Consider the following 27,980-nt stretch of genomic DNA (forward strand, 5'->3'; position numbering starts at 1 on the left):
AAATATATTTCACAATATACTAATTAGAAAAGTTTTAAATAAATAATAATATCACACCAACCAACGTGTATGAAATGTTATTTAATTATTAATATAAACAAGAGACTTTACGGAAGTTTTGTATAATCAAGACGATTATTTTATTATCAATTTTTTCTTTCTTACACAAATGAATAAATTCGTAATGTTTTTTTTTCCTTTTTTAAATGAGTAAAGACAAGACGTTAGTGTGCAAGTTGGAAATTTTAATAGACTTAACACATTAGTTTGCAATTGTTTGCATACCCAAATGGAAAATATATTATAAAATCAATAAATTAAGTAGAAAATCGAAGTAGAAGGAAAAGTGATAAGGACGTTTCGTCGTAAAAGTAGTCATCTAACTTCTATTTAACGCTTAACTTCGATAATGAGCGTAAAAACACGAAAGCTTCCAATCAATGTGAAAAGTTTTGAAAACAAATTTTTTAAATTATAATTTATTTTAAAATTTATGCAATTAATTAATACATTTTTTCCTTGCTAATTATTAACTTACAAGCCTTTATAAATTGTGTTTTTTTTTCTACGCTGGTCCCTTTATACACTTCAAAATATGCTCGCGATCTTAACCATTTCTTGCATTTTTATCCTTTTTTGCTAGTTTTACAAAATACATTAATTTTAAATATAATTTCTTTTTTACAAATTGTGCTAATTAAGTATTGCTTTGTATTATTTTTTTTGGTAATTTTTCTAAAAAATAAATTTATTAAATAAAATATTTTCCAAAATATTAAGCATTTCGGTTATTCTTGTAGATTAAATAACAATTTTACAGTAATTATTTTTAGAATATTTAAATATCGAAGAGTTATTTTTAAAAATATTTTAAAGGATATATATATATATATTATTTTTTAATACAAAACTTCTCCATCTTGTGCTGTTTTATACTTTACTGTTGCATCACCTTCACAAGACTTTTGGCAGAATATTTACATAAGATTTATGCAACATGTAAATAATGTATTAGCGTGGGGTATACAAAAAGCATGAGATAAATGTCATTGCTGCGATTGTAATTATCTGAAAAAATTAAAATCAATTTCTTTTTCCTCTATTTATTTACAGGACTTTTATGGTTAACTATTTAAATATATAGGCGTATATACCGCTTATTTAGGTATAAGATATATAAAACAGCCTATATTATGCGTTATATAGCGTATTCATTGTCGTTAATGATGCATTGGGCGTATTATAATTCTAGATAATATGGAAAAAAGGTCTTATTCTGTTGTTTAAAATAGCGCAGTAGTAAAACGCTTGGTAGCATTATTAGTAAAAGAATTAATTACAATATTTGATTAGATATAATGTATTAATATAGAACATTCTTTTCGTATAATATTTATTACTAGGAATACTCATTGCTTTGAAATGTCTTCTTCTTGCATCATGCAAGGCACGCATAGGCTTACTGGCAATTTTATTTTTCTTCTTCCTCGTAGTCCCGTATATTCCTCAGCTATTTACATAAAACAACACCAACTGAGGTACGGAGACGACCATCTTTGTCATACACCTGTCTCTTTTATGTACACCTCAGAAGTCCCATTTGTTAATTTCGGTCTAGATTCTGAGATATTCTGTGCCGCTATAGCTGCCCACATTTCTCTATTGGCAACTGCGCCATCCACCATTTCCATAAATCTTGGATTAATTTTAGATAATGCCTGAGAAAAATACATAAAATCGTATCAAAAACATACGGACGATAATAAAATTTAAAGAGTAATTACCCTGTATAATGGTAAACATATTGTGTCTATCCAACGATATTGCAGTTGAGGAAGTTCGTGCTTCTTTTCACGATCCATTAATGCCTAATAATTTAAATTATGTATTATTTATTTCTGCTCGTGTAAGAAACTATACTTTATAATTTACTAGATTTTTATACGTTGAAAGAAATTTATTTTATATCTTACCTGTGGTTGTATTTTCAGCTGCATCTTCTCTTTATCTCCTTGATCAAAAAACTCGCTCGTAACAAGTTCGGCTATCTTAAAAATGGACATAAAATAAAGTTATTTTTGGATACAAAAACTTCTTTCATACTTAATACATTACATTTACCTTGTACTGGACTTGCCAGGGTTTCGTACTAGCAGCTAAATCGCATGCAGTCATTAACATGTTTCTTACGAGTGCTCTATGATCCTCATCGGACCAATCAAACTCAGAATTATCAACCAGAGAAAAGAATTTAGTTCTGGACCTGTTCAAGAAGAATTATCACTAGAACTGTTATAAGCATAATTAAATAATTCGCTTATATTTATACATTTACTCACTGAAAATAAGTTGATAAATCGGTTGCTAAAATGGCTTGTTTTAATATATTCATAACAATGCTATATTTTTCGGATGATAAAGAAGAAAATATATTTTTGTTCTGAAAAAATATACGTATATTTTTAAAAATATATGAAATTATAAAAATGTTTTTAAATTTCGAAAATTATCTTCACCTGGCTAGTTAATATCATGACAGCGTGATTAAAATGATGATGCTCCATAGTTCCTTTATTACCATATAATAATGCTAAAGCTGAGCCACTCCTGAACGGAATAAAAATATATTTTGTAAAGTATAATTTTACAAAAATATAAGTTTTAATTCATATTATCACATACTTTTCCTGGAAAGAATTGTTTGTACCCCTATGATCCAGATCGTGGCAAAGACATCCTACAATCATTCCCAACATTTCAAAATCAGAGAAAATAGTTTTGAGATTGCATTTCTGTCAAATAGATATATTTTAATTTATTTTTCTTGTAATTAATGTAGATTTACTTAAATATAATTATCTTTATACTCACAGTAAATATTGCAAACATAACTTGGCATACATTGAAAGCGTGACGCCAATTATGATATGGCAAGTTTCGATAGTTCTTTCTCACGGTACATAAAAACATACACAACGCCTAAAACATATGTAAATATATAAGTTACACCTATAAAAGTTTGTTCAATGCGTAGATAATATAGTGTTTTACCTCATAATCTATATTAAACCTAGAAATTAATCCTAATTCTGAGAAAATTCGTATAGATGCTAAAATCATTTGTTCAGAATTTAAAGAAAAGTCATCGAATTTTAAACTGTTCAAATTTAATTCTTCCATTTCTGGTATCGTTGCAGCCTTTAAAATAAAGTATTTTTATATAAAATTTATAAAAATAAATTAAAAATATGTATTTAATTGATTTTGATTACCAAAATTTTATTCACATCGTCTTGACAAGCTGTAGCATGATATGAAATCACCTGAGAATAAATCGTAAATTAAAATGTAAAAATCTCTAATTATATTATCAATTTTAACACGTATATTATATATTTTACCTCGAATGCTACTTTTTGCCTCGCCATAGCTCTATCCAGTTCGCTGTACATAAGTGTATTGTTGATACCCAAACCACAGAATATCGTGAAAGCCTGAAAAGGAATTAGGTATAGTATATATACACGTAAAATAATAAAATTAATAATTTTAATTTTACCTCAAATAATTGTTCATCGTAATCGTCAAAAGGCATTCCATCTGATCTGTTGATAATTGTTGATACACCTGCAAACACAATGTAATTTTGAAGCAATCATCGTTAATCGTTGACAAGAAGTTCAAATTTCAACCAATAACCGTTAAGACAAACACATCTTCAACCAATAACCGTTAAGACAAACACATCTCCAACCAATAACCGTTAAGACAAACGCATCTTCAACCAATAGCCGTCAGTCTCAATCAATTTAAATTAAAAATAAATATATGTACATACCATATTGTAATATGTATTATAAGAGAATAAAATAATTTAAATATATTAAGAAAGTATATAAAGTTATCAATAATATATAACTATACAAAAGTATATATAATACAAAAAATATTTTTATCGATTTTCATGTAAATCAAGTTGAATAAACAAATCAAATTTAATTGTTGTCATTATGTTTCGTTGTAATAAATATAATTTAATTAGTAATTATGACATTTGCGTTTATAAAGCGAACGTGCAGTACAAATTAAATGTGATCAATATGAGGGAAAAATTTAAATAATTCCAATCAAAACGATGAAGAAACGTATTCGTGTGGTCTATCGATCGAATGTAGTCGTAACCAATCAAAAATATTCAAAAAATTTGAATTTTATAGCCAAAATAAATACAAAAGTAAAGTACATACTGACTGACAGACTTACAAACAGAAAATAGTAATCGATTTTTTTTCAAAAGCGCTTAAAAATTGAATGTAGACGGCACAAATCCCTGTTGTAAGAGTGAAATAGAATAGAAATCGAACGTATAAAATCATTTTCGACATTTTTGATCGAAAGATGCTTCGATTCGAACCGATCAGAGTAGAAAAAGCCCTTCTGTTTTTTATAGAATAAGAGGTAAAATTCTATTTGAGTTTAAAATTTTTTCAAAACAAAGAATTTTATTATCTTAAGAAATAAAACAAAAGTAGTAAGAAGTATTCTGATATTACTCTCCTCTGAGAGGTATTTTTGAAGTAAATCTAAAAGAATGTTACAATATCTCGTATGAATTTTCACAAACTTGATCGCTTATAAACTCCACTAAATTCGACTAAAAATTTCAAATACAAACATAATATAATTTGATATATTTTGAATGCAAATACGTGCTTCTTCTTCCTCTTAAAGTAATTATTTTTCTATTTAAATTAAATTTTATGCAATTTAAATAGATTCTATCTTAAATTACGATCTAGAACTTTAAATCTAGGGCCTTAAATTAGGTTCTATCCTACGGAAATCAATTATATTACTTACTTATCTACATAAAAATACGAATTTTTCTACCTTACCTATTATTTTATTTTCTCTGTTTCTAATTGGCATGCATAATAGCGAACTAATATGTCTTCCCGCAGTTTGTTGTACCTTTAAAATACTAATATTAATAAAACAGTTTCATTAAATTAACTATAAATCAATCGACTTACTTCGGGTGGATCTGTTAAGTTCAGTACTTCCCCCGACAAAGCTACACGTTCGGCAATTTTTAAAAGTCCAGATGATGTCTGCAACTCTGGCCATCTTTTGGATCTTGATGAAGAATATATAATTACCGTATACACATTTACTTATATAAACTGGTTTGAACTAAGTTCTGAATTAATAATCAATTGAGTGTAAGATCCCGTATTAATCTTCTACTCATTAAAATGCATCAATATAATCGGAAATTGGAAGAGACGAGCAAATATCGACGTATATAAATATATTACTTCCGAAATATCTATAATTAAGTCTCAACGTTTATGTCATATCCTTAAAATGTTTATCAGAAATCCATTTATTATCGATCGTTTATACTAAGAAATTGCATTTACCCAAAAGAAATTTTTAATATTTAATAGATAAATTATTAAAAATGAACCTGAAAGATAAATCTATTTAAAATTCACGTCTAGAAGAGATACAAAAGTCTTCACCTGTAACACTACAGCAAGAACTTTATACCGCGAAGTCACCTTTATTTTCAGCCTCTTCGCCATCGAAATGTGCAAAAATTGTCTAAAATTGCCTAAAAATGGCAGTTTTTGTAGACAAGTTTTGCATATTGAAGCGGAGAACAGCCTCAAAATAAAGGTAACCTCGCGGTATAACGTTGATCCTGTAGTGTTAGAAGGACGATTGTGAAGATCTTTGTGCTTTTTCTACTTGTGAATTTTATGAGAAGATAATTATCTTCTCATAAAATTCGCATTTGTTATTAATAACTTACCCAAAATTTGTAACGTGATTGCCTTGTGAAGGAGAAGTCAAATCAAAAGTTCTTGAAAATTTGACAATCTAAATAATAAATATTATTAAAATTTTATAAATTATATTTAGCAAAGTTAAAACAATAAATATATTTATGTTTTGTTAAATTTACTTCATTAAAAAATTATTGAAAGAGGTTCTGAAAGGAAAAAATTTCTAATTAATGTTCTGTCAATGCAGCTACAAGCAGGAAGATTAAAAAAAACCTATTGATTACAACAGATTCATCATTACTACTTCAAGAATTCTTTATTTTAAATGCTAATGATGCAATTAAACGTCATGTTCTAATTAACTGAAGTTATCTCCATGCTTTAAGAAGGTTCTACTTAATACATTTAAAAAAATTTAATATAATATTTAATTTTTTGACGATGATTTATTACAGGATATTAACTTACATCATCGTCTGTATCTTCTCTTAATAAAAGTACAGCTGCCCTTTCACATTTTAATAACTTTTGCGCCCTTTGCATAATTTTCAATATAACTTTTTCTAAAGACGTTTGCTCTTCAAATAAATCGTGTACCACTTCTAATAAAGACTAAAAATATTATTTTATATTTTATTTTATTATAAAAAATTTTACTTAAAAACAAATTGATTTATTTAACAATTTATTTTATTTACTTACTCTATTTCTTTCGTACTCTTTCCTAGATAAATCGAATATTTGCGCATTAGTCAATGCAATTCCGCAGAATTGTAGATACGTTTGGAAAAGCTAAAAGAAATAAATCAATTCACATGCACTTAAATCCAAGAAAGACGGAAGTTTTGTTTAAATTTACTCGATAAACGGGCGGTTTACCTTTTCGTCTTCCTCTACAAACCTATTGCATCCAGACATGGGTGACTTATTAATGACTTGTGCAACCGCGATTATTTCATCATCAGCATTTCTAATGGGCATACATAATAAAGTATTTGTGGAATATCCACGAATTCTATCCACTTCGTCGTCGTATCTTGGATCCTAGTGCAACGGGTACAAAATTTTAAGTTAAAAATCTAGCAAAAGTGTCGTTAAATCCGAACTTACCTCGGAGGCCTCAATCAAGTTAACAGTTTCCCCCGTTTCTGCGACGTATCCGATAATTCCTTTCCCCCACGGTACTTTAATTTCGCTATCGTCGGTGACACTCGGCAGCAACAGACTGGTACCGCAATGGACATCGAATACTTTCGAAACCAAACACTGATGAGATTTGGGTCCTTCGACTAAAAACAGCGATGCCCTATCCGAATCCAGCAACACGCATAAATTAACAATAATCTTCTGACTCAGGCTCTTAACGTCTAAGTCGTGAGCGATTTCCTCAACGATTTCTAGAAAAAATTGCCTTTCGTTGGTGTCTCTTAATTCGCGTTTTGATTCCATGCATCTCGACGGTAGCCGTGGTAGACGGATTTTAGATTCGATCAGTAGATTTAATATATGAATCGATCGAGAGGGAAGTGATAAAAATTTCCTCATATCCTTCAGGCTATTCCTTCTTGTATGCGTATCAGCACTTTGACTGAGAGGTTCGTTTCTCTTAAAAACAGTCCTGGCTTTCGATCTGGCAAAGTCTTGCCTTAGAGCTTTCTTCGAGCTGTTCCTCTTGTTGGCTGCATCGCCTCCATCGCTGAAGTACCCAGAATTCTTCTCAACTGGCGAATCTTCCTCGCTGTTATTGAGAGTTGTCGAACCTCTTCTTGAACTGACGTAATCTCTGATTGTTAAGAAACCGTGTGCCATTAACCAGCGATTAATCAGATCAATGTCTGCTTTACGTATAAAATAATCGGCCACGCTTTCTGGATTAGCATCCAGCCAATCCTCCACCTCTGACAGACTTAAATTAGTCATTTTTATTTTTATTTATTTCGATTTTTTCCCTTTTAAACTCGTTGCTACATCTCCAATTTGAAGAAAAACAAATCAAACTAAACAGATGCTAATGAAGCATCTCGAAAAATGTAAACGTCGAGAAGTTTTTCTTTAATCCATTTTAATGAAGCTGTAAAAATAAAAATAATATTAATAATAAAATAAATAAATAAATACAAGAAATTGTCGCGGCTTTCACTAATTAATTGAGTAATAAAATCGATCAAATTATTATTTTGAATTTAATTAATCTTATTAGAAGGGAAATGTACAACAGGTTGTTGCATTAAAGTAACACGTTACATAGGTTTTTACACGGTTAATTGGGTTTCAATTTTATGAACTGTAGACCTATAAATTCCCAATATCATCGGTCGGTTTGTCTGTCCTTCCTTAATCTCGAGAATTATGTTAGATAGTTGAAAGTGGAGAACAGGTATGGACAGGTTACGGCAGGAGGCCTCGATTAACTATATACAAACTTCCGGTCTAGACCGGACGTCACGTAATTTCAATTCAAAGTTTTCCCCAGAATGGAGTTACATAGATGAACGGTACGACTGTGTTGTTATCAGGAAAAGTATGATTTACAGGGGAAGACACTACTAATTTGAGGTGGAGAGCATATATTTTAATTGTATATTAAATTATTGTAAATTTAATTAATTTACAATAATTTCTGCTTGTTTTTAATATATAAAATCGCGTTAATATAGAGTAATTTTTAAGATGAATCCTATTCCAAATAGAAGTGAGGAGATAAAGGTGAAATTCTAAATACATTGGAATCTCCAACCTGTAAACAACGACCACGCTTTATTTGGATAAAAATACATCAAAATAACCTGCAAATAACGGCCATTTTTTAAATGTTTTCGTTGTTCGAGAGTTTAACATTCTCTCTCTCTCTCTCTCACACACTTACTATACGTTTAATATTTTAACGAAATTTTCTGTAAATTTAATAAATTATTCGTACCTTTCATCACAATTAAATATTTAAAAGCAATTATCATAATTGTGGAGTTTCTGTTACATAGAAGCGAAAATGATTAGGTGGAAACACGAATTTATTTTTCATAATAAACCATTCATTTTGCATACGTAAGTAAATTTTACTGAAGAGTAATTATTATAATAGCTTAATTTACTATGAACTTAGAAGCTTTATGGAGAGAAAATTCAATAAACTCATATTGGATATTGCACTCTTGGGTTACATTGACAGATTTATGTCATAGCGCAGCGTTATATAAACCGCAATTTTGGAATGTTGTTTACGCATAAAACTAGAAAAAAAATTGATATTTAATACTAAAATGTGTCTACATAAAAAATATTTCAAGTTTTCTAATATTTTGCATTGCCTAAAAATGTTTTTAGACGAATTAAATTGATGTCATTTAAAGACTATAGCAAAAGTGAACAAAATTATTCTTATTATGAGTATTACTGTTAATGAATATACAGTAAAACCTGTTCAAAACGGAAACCTGCCAAAGCAGAAGAATATTCAGTACAGTGCGATTTCGGTTTACACGGGTTTCATTGTATTTTATTCTTTAGACAGGTTAGACAGGTTTCACTGGACATAAATAAAAATAGTTTTGAATAAAACGAATATTTTTCTTGCATTTTTCATGAATAAAATGCAATTTTGTAATTTACATTTATATATAAAAGCATAAATAAAAATACGATACCTTTATTATATAGAGAAGTTTTCATTTTTATAACACAAAGCACACGTCTCTGTATCTACAATGTTGTCGGAGTTTGAGTGAGGAAGACCTCATATGATGTCTTGACGTCATAACCACCCATAGACAATTACACGGAGCAAATTCTTTTATATCGAAATAAAAAAGACTAGATATTATATACTGTTGACACATGGACGTTATTAAGAGAAGGTAGAGTATTTATAGATATGGACGAACTGATAAAGGTAAGTTTTCGAGTTTATTAAAGAAGGCATTACGTGTATATAAATCTTTCAAAACATGAAATAATTTTAGGTTAGGTTTGCAATGTTAGCTTATACAGGTTTGGTTTTGATGGGATACGCAACACGTGCCAAGAAGGAGTGGGTTTTTTGGGATATTGTCCGTGTTTAGGTGTTCTTTTTATGAAAAATTGGCCCTGTTTAAGTGCACTTTCTATGGAAAGCAAACTCTTGATTAGGTATTCTTTCTATAGGAAATGGGGCCTCTTTAGGTATTAGACACGTAAATAAAACCAAGAAAACCAACTGACCAACCTGTTGTTTAGGCACAACCAAACGGGCTTATATAATACAAGTTTATCTCTCAATTTCTAAAAAAGAGGAACTTTGATTAAAATCGAAACGATAAAAAAATACACGTTTTAATTAAGAAAGAGTTCTTATAAAGAAGTAAATTTACTTTTCTCGTCAAGAAGCGGAAATAAGTGAGTCTACTTTAAGGCAATATAAAGGAATCTGTGCTATAAAGGTAACATTTTTCGTTTTATTTTCCTTTAATTAGATTCATCTATAATTATTTTATAAAAGTCTCTTCTTGTAGTTAAATCACTCGTAATTAATATAAATATATGGCATTGTCTTTTCAAGTATTATCTAATTGCAAATCCCATCATCATGTGAATAAGTTAATGGAAAATTACATAGGAAAAACGATGGAGTTAATACAATCAACATTGTAATTAAATAATATTTCTAAACTTATTTAAATATAATCAATTTACATGTTTTACTTTATTAAAAGAGGAGGAAAAATATTAAATAAATTCATGTAATTTTAATTCAATTTTACTGTAAATAATATATTTAGAGAACACAAAATGTCACTTGAATATTTTCATATTCACGTATGACAATTATTGATTATTTTATTTACTAAATACTTTATTATAATTTAGCTTAGAATAAGCAATTTATTATTGAAAAAGAACGTTGCTGGATTTTTTTTTTAATCGTAAAGAGATTTACAGTACAAAATTCCTGTCAAACCTGTAAACAACGACCACGGATGGAAACATAAAAAATAGCCGTGGTCTTTCTTCACTTTCAAAGTGTTATTTAAGAAGTTTTATCCTTTTATAAAGACAAAAACTCTAAAAATACTATTAAAATTATTCGTTTTAATACAGCAAACCTGTGTACAAGGGTCAATGATGCGAACATCAAACGTGGCCGTTGTTTAGAGGTTATGTTATACTCATTTTTAAAATGGCCGCCGTTTATATATAGGTTCCGCTGTATGACATGAATACATATTAACTAGAAATTTTTATTGTGTTATTTTAAGTATTAAACTTTAAAAATATTTTATAATATTTAAATAAATCTCGAGAATTAAATCCGATCGCATAGTATAAGCTGGCATAATCATTTATATTAAAATTTTGAATAAATTTCAATATCTATATAAACTTATGCAAAGAAATTTAATAAATTTACTTCTACATTCTCAATTTCTTTTGAAGAACATATTTTTTTTAAATATCAAGTTAGAATTTCTTTAATAAATTTATAAAAAATATGCATTCTGAATTAAATTTATCCTTGCAAATCAATGAAATATGCATTAGTATTTACTTCGTAAAAATAATTTTTTCATCGAGAATTACAAATTTCTGTAAATAGTTTCCTTTTACTTTCAGATATAAAAATAAACCTTCATTGGATGACAGAATATTCGTTTCTCATATAAAAAAAGTCCGTTAAAGATATGACGTTTGAACCTCTGTATCTCCTCACCCCCTCGACCTATAATCACAAAAATTTAACACCACCAGTCCGTCTAATACACAAACCTACCCGCAAAATTTTAGAAATTTTCGACAAAGGGCACAGAAGTTATTAAGCTTTAAAATGGGTGAACGAAATCGTGCCACCCGAACTCACCCATTAACACCCATACATACAGGAAAAAGAAACCCGAATTTTTTACATTTTTTGATGTTTCAAGGTCCCGTGTCCAAAAATAATTGGGATTGAGCTTAATAATTGTTGATATTTCTATTTAATAATTATTTTTAAGACGCATAATTTTAGATTAAAATCACCAAGCAAATATGATTTATAAAACAAAAGTTGTTTTTAATTGTTTTTAACTCATTTAATTTATTTAAATCCTTTTTAAAAATCGAAAAAATTACTTCTTAATTTGACAAAATTTAACAGAAAATTAAGTTTTCATTATCCCGTGAAATAATTAATTAATTTTTAGTTTAAATTCCAAATTAAATAATTAATCTTAATTAATTAATTACGTTTTAAAATAGAATAAATTTAAAACAAAAAGGAGGTTATTTTAAATTTTTATACAATAAACACGAAGGAGCATTTGAATTTAACAACTTCACACTTGGTTCAGAAAAGCATCACACTCGGCCACGTTTGGGGCCTCACCTTACTAAGATTTTTCTTTAATATCTGTATAATTCCATGGGCCCGGGCCTCAAAAGTATTAAAAAAAACCCTGCATATTAGAAATCTTTCATCAGAATTGATTTCTCTAATATGCAGATAAGAAGAAAACATCGCTAAGTAGTTGATAGACGGCCAGATTACTAAGGAAATTGTTGCTCGTACCTGTCACTTTGAGCAAATTAGGTCAGTTTTATGATACACGGCAAGGCAACAGGTGGGCTATCTGCCAAAAAAAGGAATTTTTACGAGAATCTGGATGTTCGAATTGCATCCCAATTACTGGATAGTTATTTAGGTTATTATTAGGGTATAGATCCTCTCAGGGGTCAAGAACAAAGAGGATAAGAAGGAAGATCCCAGTAGGATACTGAACAGAAGGGGATAAGAAGGAGTAGAAAAGGCTTATACCTGTATAATATTATTATTTATTGTTAACTAAATCAATTCTACACTAACTTTATAACAGAAGTAACACATACTTCAGTAATTTTGCTGATTAAGGATGTTTCTGTTTGACGTTTTACATTACATTCATTTAACAAATAAATGATTACGCTAGTCAGATTCTAGCAATATTAATTTTGTATGTCAACCCGTTTAAAATGATTCATTCCTATATTTGCCCAAGTTTATATACATTATTGACATAGTCGAATTAGTTACAATACTGCATAGTGAATATATACAAACTCTATACATAGAGAAATTTTGTGTAATTTTACACTTAAACGATTTTATATTTCATCAGATATATTTAAGCTTCCATTACGGAGTAAATTATAATTAATAAAAGTGGCTATAGAATTTCCTGTCTGTGGAAATATATTGACATTGACTTATATAAATTAGATAAAATATCATTTGGAAATTCCTATGAGGCTGAATAAAATGCAAAGCCCTAAATGATAGGAACCGCAATTATCTGTAGAGTGGCTACACCCTGTAATTATAATCATGCTTTTACACTAATTTACATCAAATTATCTTTAAAAATTGCTTATTTTTCATCAATTTTAAGATAAATACGAACGAATATTTGACATTTTGAGCTTCTGCATTCTTTTTTTTTATCAGAAAAGATAATTGAAAGTTAAATAAAAGGTCATATTCATCAATGATGTTATTTATGTCATTAAGCAAATTTGATATGAGGTATACATAAGGTTAATTTGTCTCAATTTCCCTCTTTTCCCACGAGAATCGATAGAACAAACCTAATCGAAGAACAATTAAATTAATTAACGACGATTTGAATTAAATATATTACCTTTGAATAATATAGAAATTATAAATAAACGAATGAATTTCCTATTTTCGATAAGAAACACTCATACTTTACTGGAAGTTTTAATTAATTTTATTTAAATTTAAACAAATAAATTAAGCTAGAAAATTATCATTATTATTTTTTTAATTGTTAAACCAACTCACATCCATTATTAATGATGCTTTGTCAATTAGTCTTTGGTTATTCATCATTTTAATAGTCGCTACTCGAGATGTATACTTTCAATGAATAAATGAAGAGAAATTAATAGTTGTATATAATAAATGCATAGCCAAACCTCGATATAACGCTACCCTCGTACAGCGCTAATGATTAGTCAGAATCAGATCTTCAGACAATGCACATTACTAATAGACAAAGGTCATTATTACCGAATCATGTATGTGTAAACCTCATTGTTTTATAAAAATATTTGATCCGAACAGAAGATACAGTGGAGTAAAACTATCAAATAATTATAATAATGGGTGAAAAATACAGTCGAACCTGCAATAACGGCCACCTCCCAACTAAACAGCGACCATTTCTTCCAGGAACGTTACTTTTTGTATGCAGAATAACCTCCAAACGACGGACGTTCTTTATGTCCCTTTGTTCAGAGGTTTCACTGTATTTTTCTTAAAAATTTAAACTTTTCAGGCATTATTTCTTCGAAAAAACATTGCTATTTTTAGTACAGATTAACGTTCTTTTATTTTTGATAATAATAGAATTAATTTAACCATAAGTTTTTTATTTGTATGTCTATTTTTAATTACGAAACAAGCATAATTTTAATCCAATTGTTTGTCATTATAAAAAGCAAGAAACGTCTTTAATAAATAAAAATTTAAAGTTGGATCAAGTCGAGCCAAAAAAAATAAAATAAAATAAATAAAATTTGATATTGATCGGGTATTTCATTAAAATTAATGAATGTTACGTTATATCAAAGAATTATTTAAATAACTTAATTAGTATCGACAAACGTACAGCCATTATTGATCCGCTAATCTAGCGTTGTTATTATTATGCATCAAGATTTACGTTTGTGTACATCAAACCTCGATATAGCGCCTTAGTCATCGGATCTCCCTCATTAACGTTAAATCGAGAATACTTGTATTATTATATGTAACTACTTCCCGGTCATAACGTTTTGAGGTTTTCTCTCATTCCAAAAATGGATGTGTGTTTTCCTGTATTTTGCATTATATCTCGAGACTCCATGGATCAAAAATTTTGAATTTTGGCGAGAATACTTCTATATACGGGCCATTGATACTAGTAAATTTTGGTGATTATAAGTCAAGAGGGAGGGGAGATAGAGCGGGTCAGACTAAATGAAAATTTTATTCGTACAAGCTTCGTATTAAAGGAATATTTTCATTTTATACTTCCTAAAATCTTATTCTTTATCTACAAAAATAAAGCTTTCCCGGTTCCTCTTTTGTTGGAGTGCCGAAAAAGTCGTGTAAGATCCTTTGCCAGCTTGTATTTATCGTTTAAGGCACTTCAATTTAAAGCCACGCTTGATTTAATGCCAGTTTTAGACACAAATAATGGCGCTAAATTGAGGTTCTACTGTATAAAAATTGAAGACTTCCAACTACAAAAAACAATTTATATGCAAAAACAAATTTATTCAGTGACGTTTCCACTATTTTTTCATCAAGATCGATAGTGTTTGTAGGCAATTGTTAATTGTCAATTGTTAAATGTATTTTATATAATATAATTAATGATAGAACATTAATTTAATAATAAATAATAATTTTACGAGATTTTTATCAGAAAACAAAATCTGAAAAAAATGACAACAATTGATTGTGAAGATCTATATATATTAAAATATTGCTTTTAATAACAGGAGATAATTAATAATAGGTGAAGCAATTGTTGGCTCTTTTTGAAACGATTTTTGCCCTTGTTTTACGTAACACCCGAAGGCATTGTTACGAAATCGAATGCACAATTCTGGTTGCTAGGTTACGATCTTCCAGAAACTAACTGAGAAATGAGGTTCAGAGAATAAGGCAATCAAGGTTACAGGACACACATTAACAGATGAAAAATCGTTATTTTACGTGTAATATCTCTTATAAATTAAACTGATTTTTATATTAATTTATTAAAATTAAATACGATGATTCTGAACCTCTGAAGGACGGACACAGGAGAGAATATGAGAAATGAAATTGCTCGTTATTTGCTGGATAATTTGTATTCATTAATAAATACGCAAAATAATTCAGTTTAAAATAAATATAATCTAGATTTATTTATTTATTTATTTAAATAAATAGAATAAAAATCTTTTACAATTTTTCATAAATTAAACGTAATTAAATCACGTGTTTTTAAAACTATGAAACAGTTGATTAAACTCCGTTCTCATTTATTTATAAGTCATTTTGTGTTGAAAATTTTAATTTATGATTTAATTTTATTTAAAAATAAATTATTGATTAACATTAAAGGTGAATAATAATAATAATTTCTGGGAAAATTATTTAGGTTTTGCTTGTTCATACTGCATTTATGAATACAAACTAATCTTGTTATATGATTACTCAATTATATTTTTATTAAAGAGTGAATAAATACATAATTTTCTCTGGCTGTTAGTTAAATTGTCTTATTTAATACACACACAGTTACTTACACACCTTTATACACGTCTACCTATACATACACACCTAGCTATACACCTATTTCTGAAAATGGTCGTTGTTTAGAGGTTATTTGTTATTGAGGATTGTGTATTAGGGAGGAACGTTCCTCTCTAACACACTTACCTACGCAGCTACCTACATACACATCTAGCTTTATACCTACCTACACACCTACACAAACACATTCATGTGCAAACATCCAAACCTCGATATAGCGCCCTCCTATATACCAATGTATATGTATAACGCCCTTCTATAAATAAACAAATAACAGCATAAAAACGTCCATGATGAGATGAACTTTTTTTTTCTTTTAATTAATAAACTTACTTTTCCAATATCTAAATCGAACTTCGATTTAGAGCCACCATTTCTCAGCCTCTGAAATTGGCACTAAATCGAGTGTAACGCGCTAAATTAAGGTAATTGAAGCCGGAATTCTACATAATTCCAAGATCCCAGTTATAGAATTTGAAATTCACACATGCTGCTGAGGCGTTCATAACTATTCTTTGGCGCTTTATGAGGGCTACGCTATATATAGCGAGATTTGACGGTGTATTAAGATATAAATTAAGATCGATAAAAAGGTATAAAGTTATAAAAATAAATACTTCTTTACGCAACTTATATGCATACTGTAATCTACAATTTTTGTTGAACCTCGATATAGTGCACTCGTCACTTTAAACCTGTCATATTAAAGGAATAAGCCATATCTCCCGAACCAACGGTTTGATTTTCCTAAAAATTTGGAAATACAATTCGTCATAACACATGAATAAACCTGCAAAACATCAGAGATTTTCGACAAAAAGAACAGGAGTTATTAAGCTTCAAAGTGAGCGAGAAATATCGTGCCACCGTAGACATACCATACACAGGAAAAACAACTCTGACCAGTGTTTGCATTCCTCACCGTTTCAAGGACCTCCGAGTAAAAAAAGTGTAAAAATTTTAGGAAGATAACCGTACTTTTTCTCTGTTATATAACACTAGAAAAGTAAGAGGATACAATAGGTTCTAGTATACTTCGAAAGGGATAGAAGGAAAAAAAAAACACATTAATGGATGAAGAAGATTATTTTTATTAAGAACCTATCAATTTCATGATATGGAAAAACGATACAGACAAAAATCGATGGGATTGGTAGAAAATAACACTAATACACAGGGAAATTATAGTGTATTGATCAGGTAAAATCAATCAAAGTTTTGGCCAACAAATAAAAAATTTATTTATAATAACTTTTGTATATTTTCAATATTTCTTCTTTAAAATTTGCATTATTTTCGATAGAAATTGTTAAAAAGAATTTATCTTCATTATCAACAATAAACTACAGTTATTATTTATTCTACACACACACGCCATATTGTTTATCTATTCTTCCTGATTTATTCATCAATAGAAGCGAAAATAAACTAGCATAAACAGAATAATGTATCAGGTTTTATTTTTTAATTGAGAAAGAAATGATTAATATTTAAGTATTTGTTCTATATTTGTATGAGTTATTGTTATTTTTAACGTGATTTACTGGAATAATTTATCTATTTAGAGTATTTTTCCAATTTTTCTTCCACTTCCCACGCTTTTCTGTGCCCTATTTTAACGAATTTTGCGATAGATCAAGCAAAATTTAGCATAAAAATTTCATTTTATTCGGTTAGAAAGCGAAAATATTCAAGTTTACAGTATACACAATTTAATGTTAACTGTATAGCAACGTAATGAATATAACTAAGCAGTGTCCTGCCTACAAAATAATAGGAAATTCTTTAATTAAATATGTGTAAGTAACGTTTGTTCAAGCCATTAATGCATTTGTTCTATAGCTTCCGGGATTAAACTCTTGTATATTATTTAATATAGAGTCTATTACCTTAAGAATCAGCGTTGTTAATTTAATAATTAACTGTAAAATTCTTATTTGTATAATTTATTAGGAAAATTTATAATAATTTTGAAAAATTCTCTTCGTTATTTATACTAAAACTTTCGAATTACGTTTAAAGTTTCAAGGTCAAATTTGATACAATTGCTTATGATTTATGCTTTAATTATCTTCTTTGACACAGTTTTATTGAGTTTTTTACAAAATTTTTCAAAAAATAATGCAATTTTTCTGTATGAAATCCTTCAAAAAGTAATTTTTTAAACAATTTTTAATATATTTTTTTCACGTAACCTTCATCAAGTTTCAAGATGCAACGAATTAAAAACAAGTTATAATCGCTTTACGTTACCGAACACTCGTTTCATTAATCAATTAATAAAGTTTTATAATTAAATATTTAAAAAAATAGATTGTAAAATTTATATAGTTGAACCTCCCAACGACGGCCACCCGTAGAAGGCAGCTATTTCTTTAGGAACGTTTCGTTTTGAATCGCGCATAAAATAACCTTCAAACAACGGCCATTTGTTACTGTTTCATCTATTGGCCGTTGTTCAGAGGTTCGATTGTCTGTATTTATAAATATTTCAATTACGTTATTACACTTTACAAGGGAGTGAACGAGGCTACTGACGGGAACGTAAAAATGGCCGTTGTTTGGAGGTTATTGTGTATTAATTCTTTTTCCGAAAAAAATCTTGAAAAGTGTCCGTCGTTTACAGGTGGAATTTGTTTACAGGTGGTCGTCGTTGGGAGGTAGATGGCCGTTGTTTGAGGTTTCATTTTGTGAATTTATATTAAATATATACACTTATGCAACTTACAATACAAGATGCAACCTCTTAAAATCCCTCTGAAATGATAAGATCTCCACGTCTTCCTTACAGCATATACAGGTTATCGAAGATAAATTTAAATATAAAATAAAATAAATTATTAAAAAATCTGTTCATTTTAAAGTATTTTAATTGATAATTCAAAAGCTATTTGTCTTAATTATTTTATTATTTCACAGGAAAAGAATAAGTAAATTAATTAACAATCAAAAAAATTCCACAGTTATCAATTAAATTACATTAGAAATCAATTTAAACAAATAATAATTAATTGATTAAATTAAAGCACATATCAATTTAAAATTTAATTAACATCTTCCGTGGTTTAATTATATTTAATAGAAGTTTAAACGCTTTCAATGCATGCTATCATTTAATTTACTTAAATTTTTATTGAAAATTCTATAAATTTTAATTATTTATATTTTTCTACTCCATCCAAATGGGTAAAAATGGTCATATTTTTATAAAATCTGTAAAGAAAGTGTGGAAATTCTGCAGATGTTTTATTATACATGAAGAGATCAAAGGAATATCTGTACATAAAGTAAAGTGAAAAGATGAAGAGCAAGAGCAGATTGTGGAGAAATATCTCATAAATAAAAAATATTTCTCCTCTTCCTCTCTTCCTCCTCTTTCATCGACGTATTATAAAGCAATAATTTGAAAATATTAATTAATATTTCATAATTAAAACGCACAATTAGTAAATATTTAACGAATTTAAGAGTAGAAATTTATTCTATATTTTTAAATTCCTACTTTATTAACTAGAAAATATATTTTTTACTTAGTACACGTACATAATTAAGCTGCACATTAATATTTTATACTTGTATTCTGTTAATGATGCTTGATAACGTGAGATTACAGCCCAAAATTAGGCCCATTATAGGAGTTTATAAACTCAATGGTGTAAAGTAATGAAGAACAATGTAATACACTATAGGAATCTAAACAGAATTCGAACCAAGACAACACGTTAAAATTGCAATTAAAGGCTATAATGCACGTTTAATATTCGGTGAAGAAGGGAGGGCCTGTTGTAGCATAGGGCCCAGAAAGCGACACTGCAATTACGTTTACAATAAAAATTGTGTAGCACGAATCTTCATCGCACGTTTATCCAATTGAAATTGAGTTTAGAAGATCAAAAATATTCAAAAATTAAATTTAAAATGTACATATTCTATATGTTTTGTTTAATATTAGCATATTTATCACACGAGACTGACGTAATCAATAAACGTGCCCCTGTGTCAATTGTACGAGACGTAACACTAAATTTTATTCCGTAACATTTCATTCGATGTGGCTTACAATTTCGATTAAATTTTATAACATTTATTGCCTTGTTCATCGCTTAAATTTTTATTGTGACGTCACAAAACACTTATAATTCACGAATTTTCGTACAAACTTTCGTCACGTAACAAGAAATTTTAAAAATTTTAACGTTTTTACCGTGAAATACGTAATGAAATAACTGTCGAACCTCCGATAACGGCTATCTCTCAACAGCGGACACCTCTAAAAAGCGGCCCCTCTTTACAGCAATAATTTTTAAGAAAAAAAATAACGACGTCCATACGATTATAACAGTAGTCAGTGGCCGTCGTTAACAGGTTAGGCCGTATTTTTATTATTTTGAAGATAAATCAATAAAAATCGAATGTTTAGGAATAATTTAAAAGAATTTCTGGCGAATTTTTTTCTTTTTAAATTTGATTAATACTCGATACTCGATACAAAATATTCTTGGAAATAATTCAGAATAATAAATAATAAAAAAAAGTTTTCATAAATTATGAATTATGATGGAAGAAAGTGTTGACTTTTTTCTTCTCTTATTTTATTTTCAATAACAAGAAGTAATGATTATTTTTCCAATATGACGTACACGAATTTACTTTTACTGACGTCCAATTTAACCTGGTTCAATCATATTCAATTCTTTATTCGAACACTACGGAAAAAAAATAAAAATTGACAAAAAAATAATAATAATAAAGAATATTCCTGTGCAGCCAAACCTCTAAACGACGGCCACTGACGGGAACATAAAATAATGGAAGTTATTTAGAGTACGTGCATTTCTAAAGAAATATTCCTAAAAATGTCCGTTTTTAGAGGTTATTTTTGAATAAAATCCCCCCTAAAAATGGTCGGCATTTAGAGGTGGTCGTTGTTTAGAGGTCACTTCAGTAAGAAACCTTCTTGAAAACATATCGTCGTTTAAACGTGCCCTTGTTTGGAGGTTTTTTTAAATGCATTTCTCAAAGATATGTCCCTAAAAGTGGCCGCCGTTTAGAGGTTATTTTGAATGCATTCCAGAAAAAATGACCGGCATTTAGAGGTGGCCATTGTTTGGAGGTTCTTTTCGATGCATTTCAAAAAGAAAAGTTCCCAAAAAAACATTACAGTGTCCGTTATTAAGAGGTTCGACCGTATATCTAAATCATAAAATCCATGTCACTTCAGATTTACTTATTTACAAGAAATATTACTTATTAATTAATTATTTTATACTTGTAAATATTCATAAAATTAATTAAAACTTTTAATAAATTTAAAAAAAATCTTACCCAAAAAAATTTATGATTTTTTATAACAAAATTTTACATCTTATAGCGTTAAATTACTGAAAATATTTATTAAAATTTCATCTTTTTTTAAAAAAATAAAAATAAATTAATTTCTTAAACTTAAACAAAAATAATTCACCGAATAATAACAATACAATTATTGTTTTATTATTCTGAGAATTATTCGCTTGAATAAAGCAAATTAAAAACAATTTCTATTCAAATTAATCTTTTTATTTCCCTTTTTATGTAAATATTTTTCTAAGGGATTCATTTTTATTCGGGTGTAACACTTCATTCGAATTCTATAACACAAGCAACACTACTACAAAACAATATAAAAAACGTTTTATATCCTTACTTCTCATTAAAACAAAGTTGTTATTGCCCATTTGAGAGTTATAACGGAGATGTCTACACTCGTACAGTAGAGAAATTCTCGAGATTTTTGTATACAGTCAAACCTCGATATAGCGCTTCCAAAGTTGGCATTAAATCGAATGTACTGAAGATCATCCAAATATAAAAAATAAAGGTCACTCGATTTAGTGATGTCATTGCCCTTTGCTTATTTAGTAATTCACAAAGACAATATTAAGTATTCATTGCCACTCTATGGAAGTGCGCTATATCGAGGTTCAAGAAAAATTTCGGATTTAACGAAGTTTTGTATAAATAAATGCTTTTATTCAATTGTTTTAAGGTTTTTGTATAGATTTCCACACACCAAACTGCATGTAAGTTACGTAAAGAAATACTTTAACTTTATATCTTTTGTCAACTGTAATTTAAGATGTCAAACCTCGTTGTAGAGCCCTATTATGTAGCGCAGTCCTCATAAAGCGCCATAGAATAGTTATAAACTTCTCAGCATCTGTGAATTCCAAAGTCTCAAACTCGAATCTTGTTATTACGTACTGTACAATTCCTATTCGGAGAAATTCGATTTAGCGCTACCCTCGATTTAGTGCCAATTTCAGAGGTTCGGAAATGGTTGCTCTAAATCGAAGTTTTCGATAAAGATATTAAAAGAGTAAGTCCTAAACTGAAGGAGCTCGTACAATTAGTTCTGTACACAAGTTCGAAAGTCACGTGATTTGGTGATAATATTTCCCCTTTACAACGTAAAATCGCAAATTAAGTAATTCAAAGAAACCCTGTTAAAAATCTAAGAGGAAGATCCGATCTCTGGCACTATATAGGAGAGCGTTATATCGAGGTTTTAGCTGTACGAAACTAGTAAATAAGATTTGTCACGTCCTGTTTAATACAATAAAACAATTATTTGAGAAATAATTTAATAAATTCGAATAATTATATTAAACTTCAGCTAAATCTTGGGAATAGAAACGAATTTGACAATATTTAATTAATAAAAATGTAAAATTAGTTTAGTAAAACGTGGAGAAGAATTTTTATTCTTTATTAAATATTTTATATAATTATAATTTATCCTTACGCTAATTCGAATTATCGACTGTTTTATTTTATTTATTCTCGTTGAATTTACTTGTAAAACTTAATATTTTTCTCCTTTTTTTTCGTAAAGAAACAGAAATGATTCCTTTCGTCTCCATCCTCACCTTAGGGATTGTGCAGAGATCCTCTAGAGATTGCAACAAGATGAACATTTCTATCTATTTTTTCCATTTCGGTATATATAGAGAGTAGTTTCTTTAATTAAATTTCAAAATTAAACACTTAAACAAGAATAAAATTTCAAATTTTATTAATTTATCTCAAAAATATCTTCCCCAAAAGCTCTAAAATCCACCTTTCACACTCTCTTAAATCTCCAATAATCAGAATGCCCTCTGTTACCCACTAATACAGCGTCAAACCTCGATACAACGACACCGATCTTTCGCCTCCGAATTCGAATTCGGCGCTAAACCGAGGAATCTGTAACGATAAGAATCAGGTTTGAAAGTCCTGTGATTTTAGCGAAGAAAAGGAAGATCACTCGACGCTTTACGGGGGTGGCTCTACATCAAGGTTTCACAGGAAATTTAACCGTCGTTTTCAAATTAATAATAGACAATATAAGTGAAAAACGAATTGATATTCTCCACGAAATGGAGGAAAATTTCGATATTTTCATCGAGTGGAATTGATAAATCGGTAATGAAAGAGAATTTTTGAAAATGGATGCTTATTGCAATGTAACAGGGATGATATCAAGGATCAGATAAACTTCTGTTTTTGACAGTAAATGACAAGAATATCTGATGCTGTAATCGTGTGTGTGTGTGTGTGTGTGTGTCTGTTCTCGACATTCTTATTTTTCAAGCCGATAAATTTTACAACAAGCTCGTTACTTCTATTAATAATAATATAATTAATTTCCTATATAAATCTCAAATTAATTTCTTTTTTTAAAATATTCTTATAACGAATGCTAAATCTGAATTTTAATTGTTCGTTTATCGAGGAATTCAATCGTTATTATGACCCAGATGATTTATAAATGTTAAAGTTTATTACGTGGAGCAGTCACGGGACTACTTTAATATGATTATAAAATAAAAAGTATTAGATATTATCCTCTTAAATTTGCCAAAAAAATATAATGATGTTAGACTTGTAATCATGAAATGTTTTATTCATTTCTACAAAAATTGCATAAAAGAAATTTTCTGTGCCAATAGATCAATAGTACATGTACTAAATCGATTCTTTTTTTTGTGATTTTGTTAACTTAATCGCAATTTTTTATTCGGATATTATGAAAATTCATCAAAATATCTTCAAATAATCTTTGTATATGCATTAAAAATATTAAAGAAAGAATCAAATCGTTGAAGTATTTTGATGATATATACACGAAAAAACACAATTTTCTACTGGAATATTATACAAGTTCATCAAAAATCCAGAAATATTCTTTTTGTAAGACATTAAAACATTAATTTTAATAAAATTTTTAAGTATTTTGATGATAGATACACAAAAACATACAGTTTCCTACTCAAATGTCATCAAAAATCCACCAAAATTCTTTGTAGAAGACATTAAAAACATTAATTCTAATCAAAACTTTCAAGCACTTCGTTGATTTATATACAGAAACACACAATTTCCTATTGGAATATTACAAAAATTCATTAAAAAATCCACAAATATTCTACGTATAAGCATTAAACACACAAAAAAATCATCAATTTTAACGAAAATTCTGAAGCATTTTGCTGGTATGTATACACAGAAATCTATGGAATAAAACTATTAAAAATTATAATAAATTTATTTAGAAAATAAACAAATTATAAATTTTTGTGAAATTTTTTACTTATTTTTAAATCTTTTATCCTTTTCAGGAACAAGATAAAGCTTATTCTGATTTTAAAATTTCCCCTAGGGCCAACTTGATTGAATTTTTTAAAGATAAACATTGGAGAAAACTTCGCTAAAATACTTAACGAAATTCGATCGATATAAATAAAATAAAGTAAATATACTTTAAAATAATTTTTTAATAAATTTTAGAATAGAATTAACTTTATTACAGTTAGTTTTAACGACGTAAGAAAAAGAATTTCAAATGTTAAATCTTAAAAAAATAATATAAACAAATTATAAATTATGTTTTTTAGTTGATATTTTATATTTCTATCTAGAATATCAACTAGAGAAATCAAGAACATTTTATTTTATGATATAAATATAGAATTTCGAGTAGAATTTTTTTTTATAAAATAAGATTTTTATAAGGGAAAAAATCTCTATTCTAAATCAATCATATCTCAAAGAAAGTAGGTGTCTATTTGTCATCTCAATACTTTCCACCGTATTGAAGTAAAAGTCTTCAATGTTCTTTCAAGCTTAAACTTGTCTAAAATTCAACAAAGTTTTCCCTTGAACATAGAATTTTTAAGATTTTTCTTTAACTTGTAAAAGTATCAATTGTAGAGTTATCAATAAATCTTCAATGACAAAGCATCTTGTGAAAAATCCTATAAAAATTTACAGTACAATATTAAACTAAAAATATTTTCTATATTATTTATTTTCTAGTTTCTATTTTCCCCCTTTTTTAATTTAATTTCTGTCGGCATTTTGAATTTAATATAATTTTTTTCAACTACTTAGAAAAATTGAACACACATTCCTTATATATAAAGTACAGTACATACGACACGTGTGGAAACACTGTATATACAGTAACATACATTTTAAAATAGAATAAAATGAGAGTCACAATCCAAGGTTGCAATTTATAATTTATTTAATTTAAAATATATGCTCTCCATCTCAAATTAGTACTATCTTGCCCCTGTAAATCATACTTTTCCTGTTAGCGATAGAGTCATGCGGATCATCTATGTAATGGAAACTTTTTTGGATTGAAATCGCGTGACTTCCGTTCTAACCCGGAATTTCGTATATAATTAATCGGGGCCACCTTCCGCCAAGCTTTCCACATCTGAGTTAACACCGTTCTAAAGATATAGGAAGAACAGACAGCCAGGCTATGGGAATTTATACGTCTACAATTTGTTTAAATTGTAGCCCAGTTAAATGTATAAAAAACTACATAATTTTATCTGTTTTAGTGGTTAATTCCTTTAATTGTAATTTAAAATAGAAAATTAATTTCGTGTCCAGACATTTCTCTCTAAAAATAAAATTTAATCCGTTAAAATTAAAGGCTAAATAGTGTAAATAATATATCATTTACACATATATTTTTTAAAAATCTTCTTCTTTAACTACTGTTAAAACTTCTCCACCCAAATCAATAACACTTTATCTTATGATATTATCTGTACTTTAATATAAAAAAAAGAAAAGTAGGACCTACATTTTATGCCTAGATATCCGGTTATTATGGTAATTTTTTTATAGAGGTAAGCTAAATTTATTATCATTTTTAAATTAGATATAAAGAAAAAAAATTATATCAGAATTCTTGTATTATTTGTGAATTAGGAGAGTTTATATTCTCGTAGTACATGTGACCTACATTTTGTTGGTAGGAAAAATTTTAACTGTCAGATGAAAATGAATAACATTTTATTGTTTGCGTAAAAATTCCTTTTATCCTTCTTTATTTAAAAATTAAATACGAAATTTATAGAATATAATAACTTATAACTGGTTCACTGACATACATAAGAGAGGAATATCGACTTTTATAATATTATTTTTTTCAGCATTATTAACCAAACACGTGAAAATCTTTGGATGTATTTGATAAAAATCACTTTAAATTTCAATTAAATGTATTAATTTTTATTTAAAATCTACATAAATGTCTTAATGTTGAAATAATATATTAAGCATGAACTTACATGCTTTAATTATCGACTTAATTAGACTTTAATGTTAATAAACTTTGACAGAATGTGATTTTTCGAGCAAATACCAGTCTACAGACTTAGAAAATGAATTTATTAATAATTAATTTTTGCGTAATTATAAAATAATGGACAATAATAAACAATTATCGAAGATCAACGGAGATTATCCTCATCAACATATTAATTAGAAAAATCTATTATTTAATCAATATTTATAGACTTAAGTAACATAAATTACAATTTTTATTACACGTAAAATTACGAATTTTATTGTTAAAATGAAGTTGTAGGAATATTTTTTTTTATTAATTTAATTAATTTTTTGGGTTTTATAACTAGCGCAATTCCATGTTGCACATGTCACTTATATTTCGTAATAGAAACCGAATAATCGAGAACGACGCACATTAAATTTATGACAATATTACTGTTGACAACATAATTAAATTTTATAGCGTCAATTGGATATAATTCATCTAACAATATGCTACTAAAGATAATATAATTTCTTATAATATTTATACTTTCCTCAACGCTGTGTGATGTTTTAAAAAAATATTTTTTCTAACTTAAAATTTTATCCGTTTACCACTCTTAATTATATATATATATAAAGTAAATTTAGTAAATAAAATCATGATAAATTCTTATTCTACTTTATCAACGTATAAGAGATTTAATAAAAGTTACAATTCGCTAATTTAAATGCATTCACAATCCATTAGCATTATATGATGGTTAGAATAAATTTAATATTGTTAATGTTGCAAATGAACTAGTAAATTATTAAAGATAAATTATCGTCACTTGAACTAATAACTAACTTAGTAATTCGAGATGAAACTGATTAAGAGGATGCTCATTGACATTAAGAAATCCCCTGTAAATCACTCTTCCTTACATTACAAATGTCTATACGGGAAAGCTAATATTAAAGGGATTTTAATGTTTTTAATACTTTAAAATCTAATGTTATGAAATAAATATACGAAAATAATTCTAATAAATTTTAAAAATTATTTTGAAGATTTTAAGTCATACTTACTCATTTATGCAACTGTATAAAGGAAGGATTTCCTGCTGTTAACAGGGAGAAGCTGATAGCGAGAATGCTATCTGATCACCAAGCACACTTCTTTCTGAGCTAACCACTGCGACGTCATCATAATAATGCGCATGCTCTGCCAAATGATAAACACACGCAACTGTTCCTGAGAGTAAATTTGTTGTGAGAATTGCATACAATTTATAGTAATATATTCATTT

The 27,980-nt window shown here is 28.1% G+C and overlaps 1 protein-coding gene across 1 annotated transcript; it reads right to left on the reverse strand.

Moving 5' to 3' along the window:
* Positions 1-118: 118 nt before the first annotated feature.
* On the reverse strand, positions 119-27,872 carry LOC136979675 (dual 3',5'-cyclic-AMP and -GMP phosphodiesterase 11A-like). The gene is made up of 20 exons (XM_067275715.1): positions 27,760-27,872; positions 6,903-7,863; positions 6,672-6,836; positions 6,495-6,584; positions 6,261-6,404; positions 5,819-5,886; positions 5,034-5,136; positions 4,896-4,971; positions 3,560-3,627; positions 3,402-3,494; positions 3,273-3,323; positions 3,052-3,198; positions 2,872-2,979; positions 2,683-2,792; positions 2,517-2,607; positions 2,340-2,440; positions 2,122-2,263; positions 1,974-2,048; positions 1,785-1,868; positions 119-1,718 (listed from the first exon to the last, which is right to left on the reverse strand). The coding sequence occupies exons 2-20, from the start codon at positions 7,710-7,712 to the stop codon at positions 1,560-1,562; spliced, it is 2,685 nt and encodes an 894-aa protein (XP_067131816.1). The 5' UTR covers positions 7,713-7,863; positions 27,760-27,872; the 3' UTR covers positions 119-1,559.
* Positions 27,873-27,980: the final 108 nt, after the last annotated feature.

This window comes from Centruroides vittatus, unplaced genomic scaffold (genome assembly GCF_030686945.1).
Source record: "Centruroides vittatus isolate TY-2023 unplaced genomic scaffold, ASM3068694v2 contig_630, whole genome shotgun sequence".
NCBI classification, from domain to species: Eukaryota; Metazoa; Arthropoda; class Arachnida; order Scorpiones; family Buthidae; genus Centruroides; species Centruroides vittatus.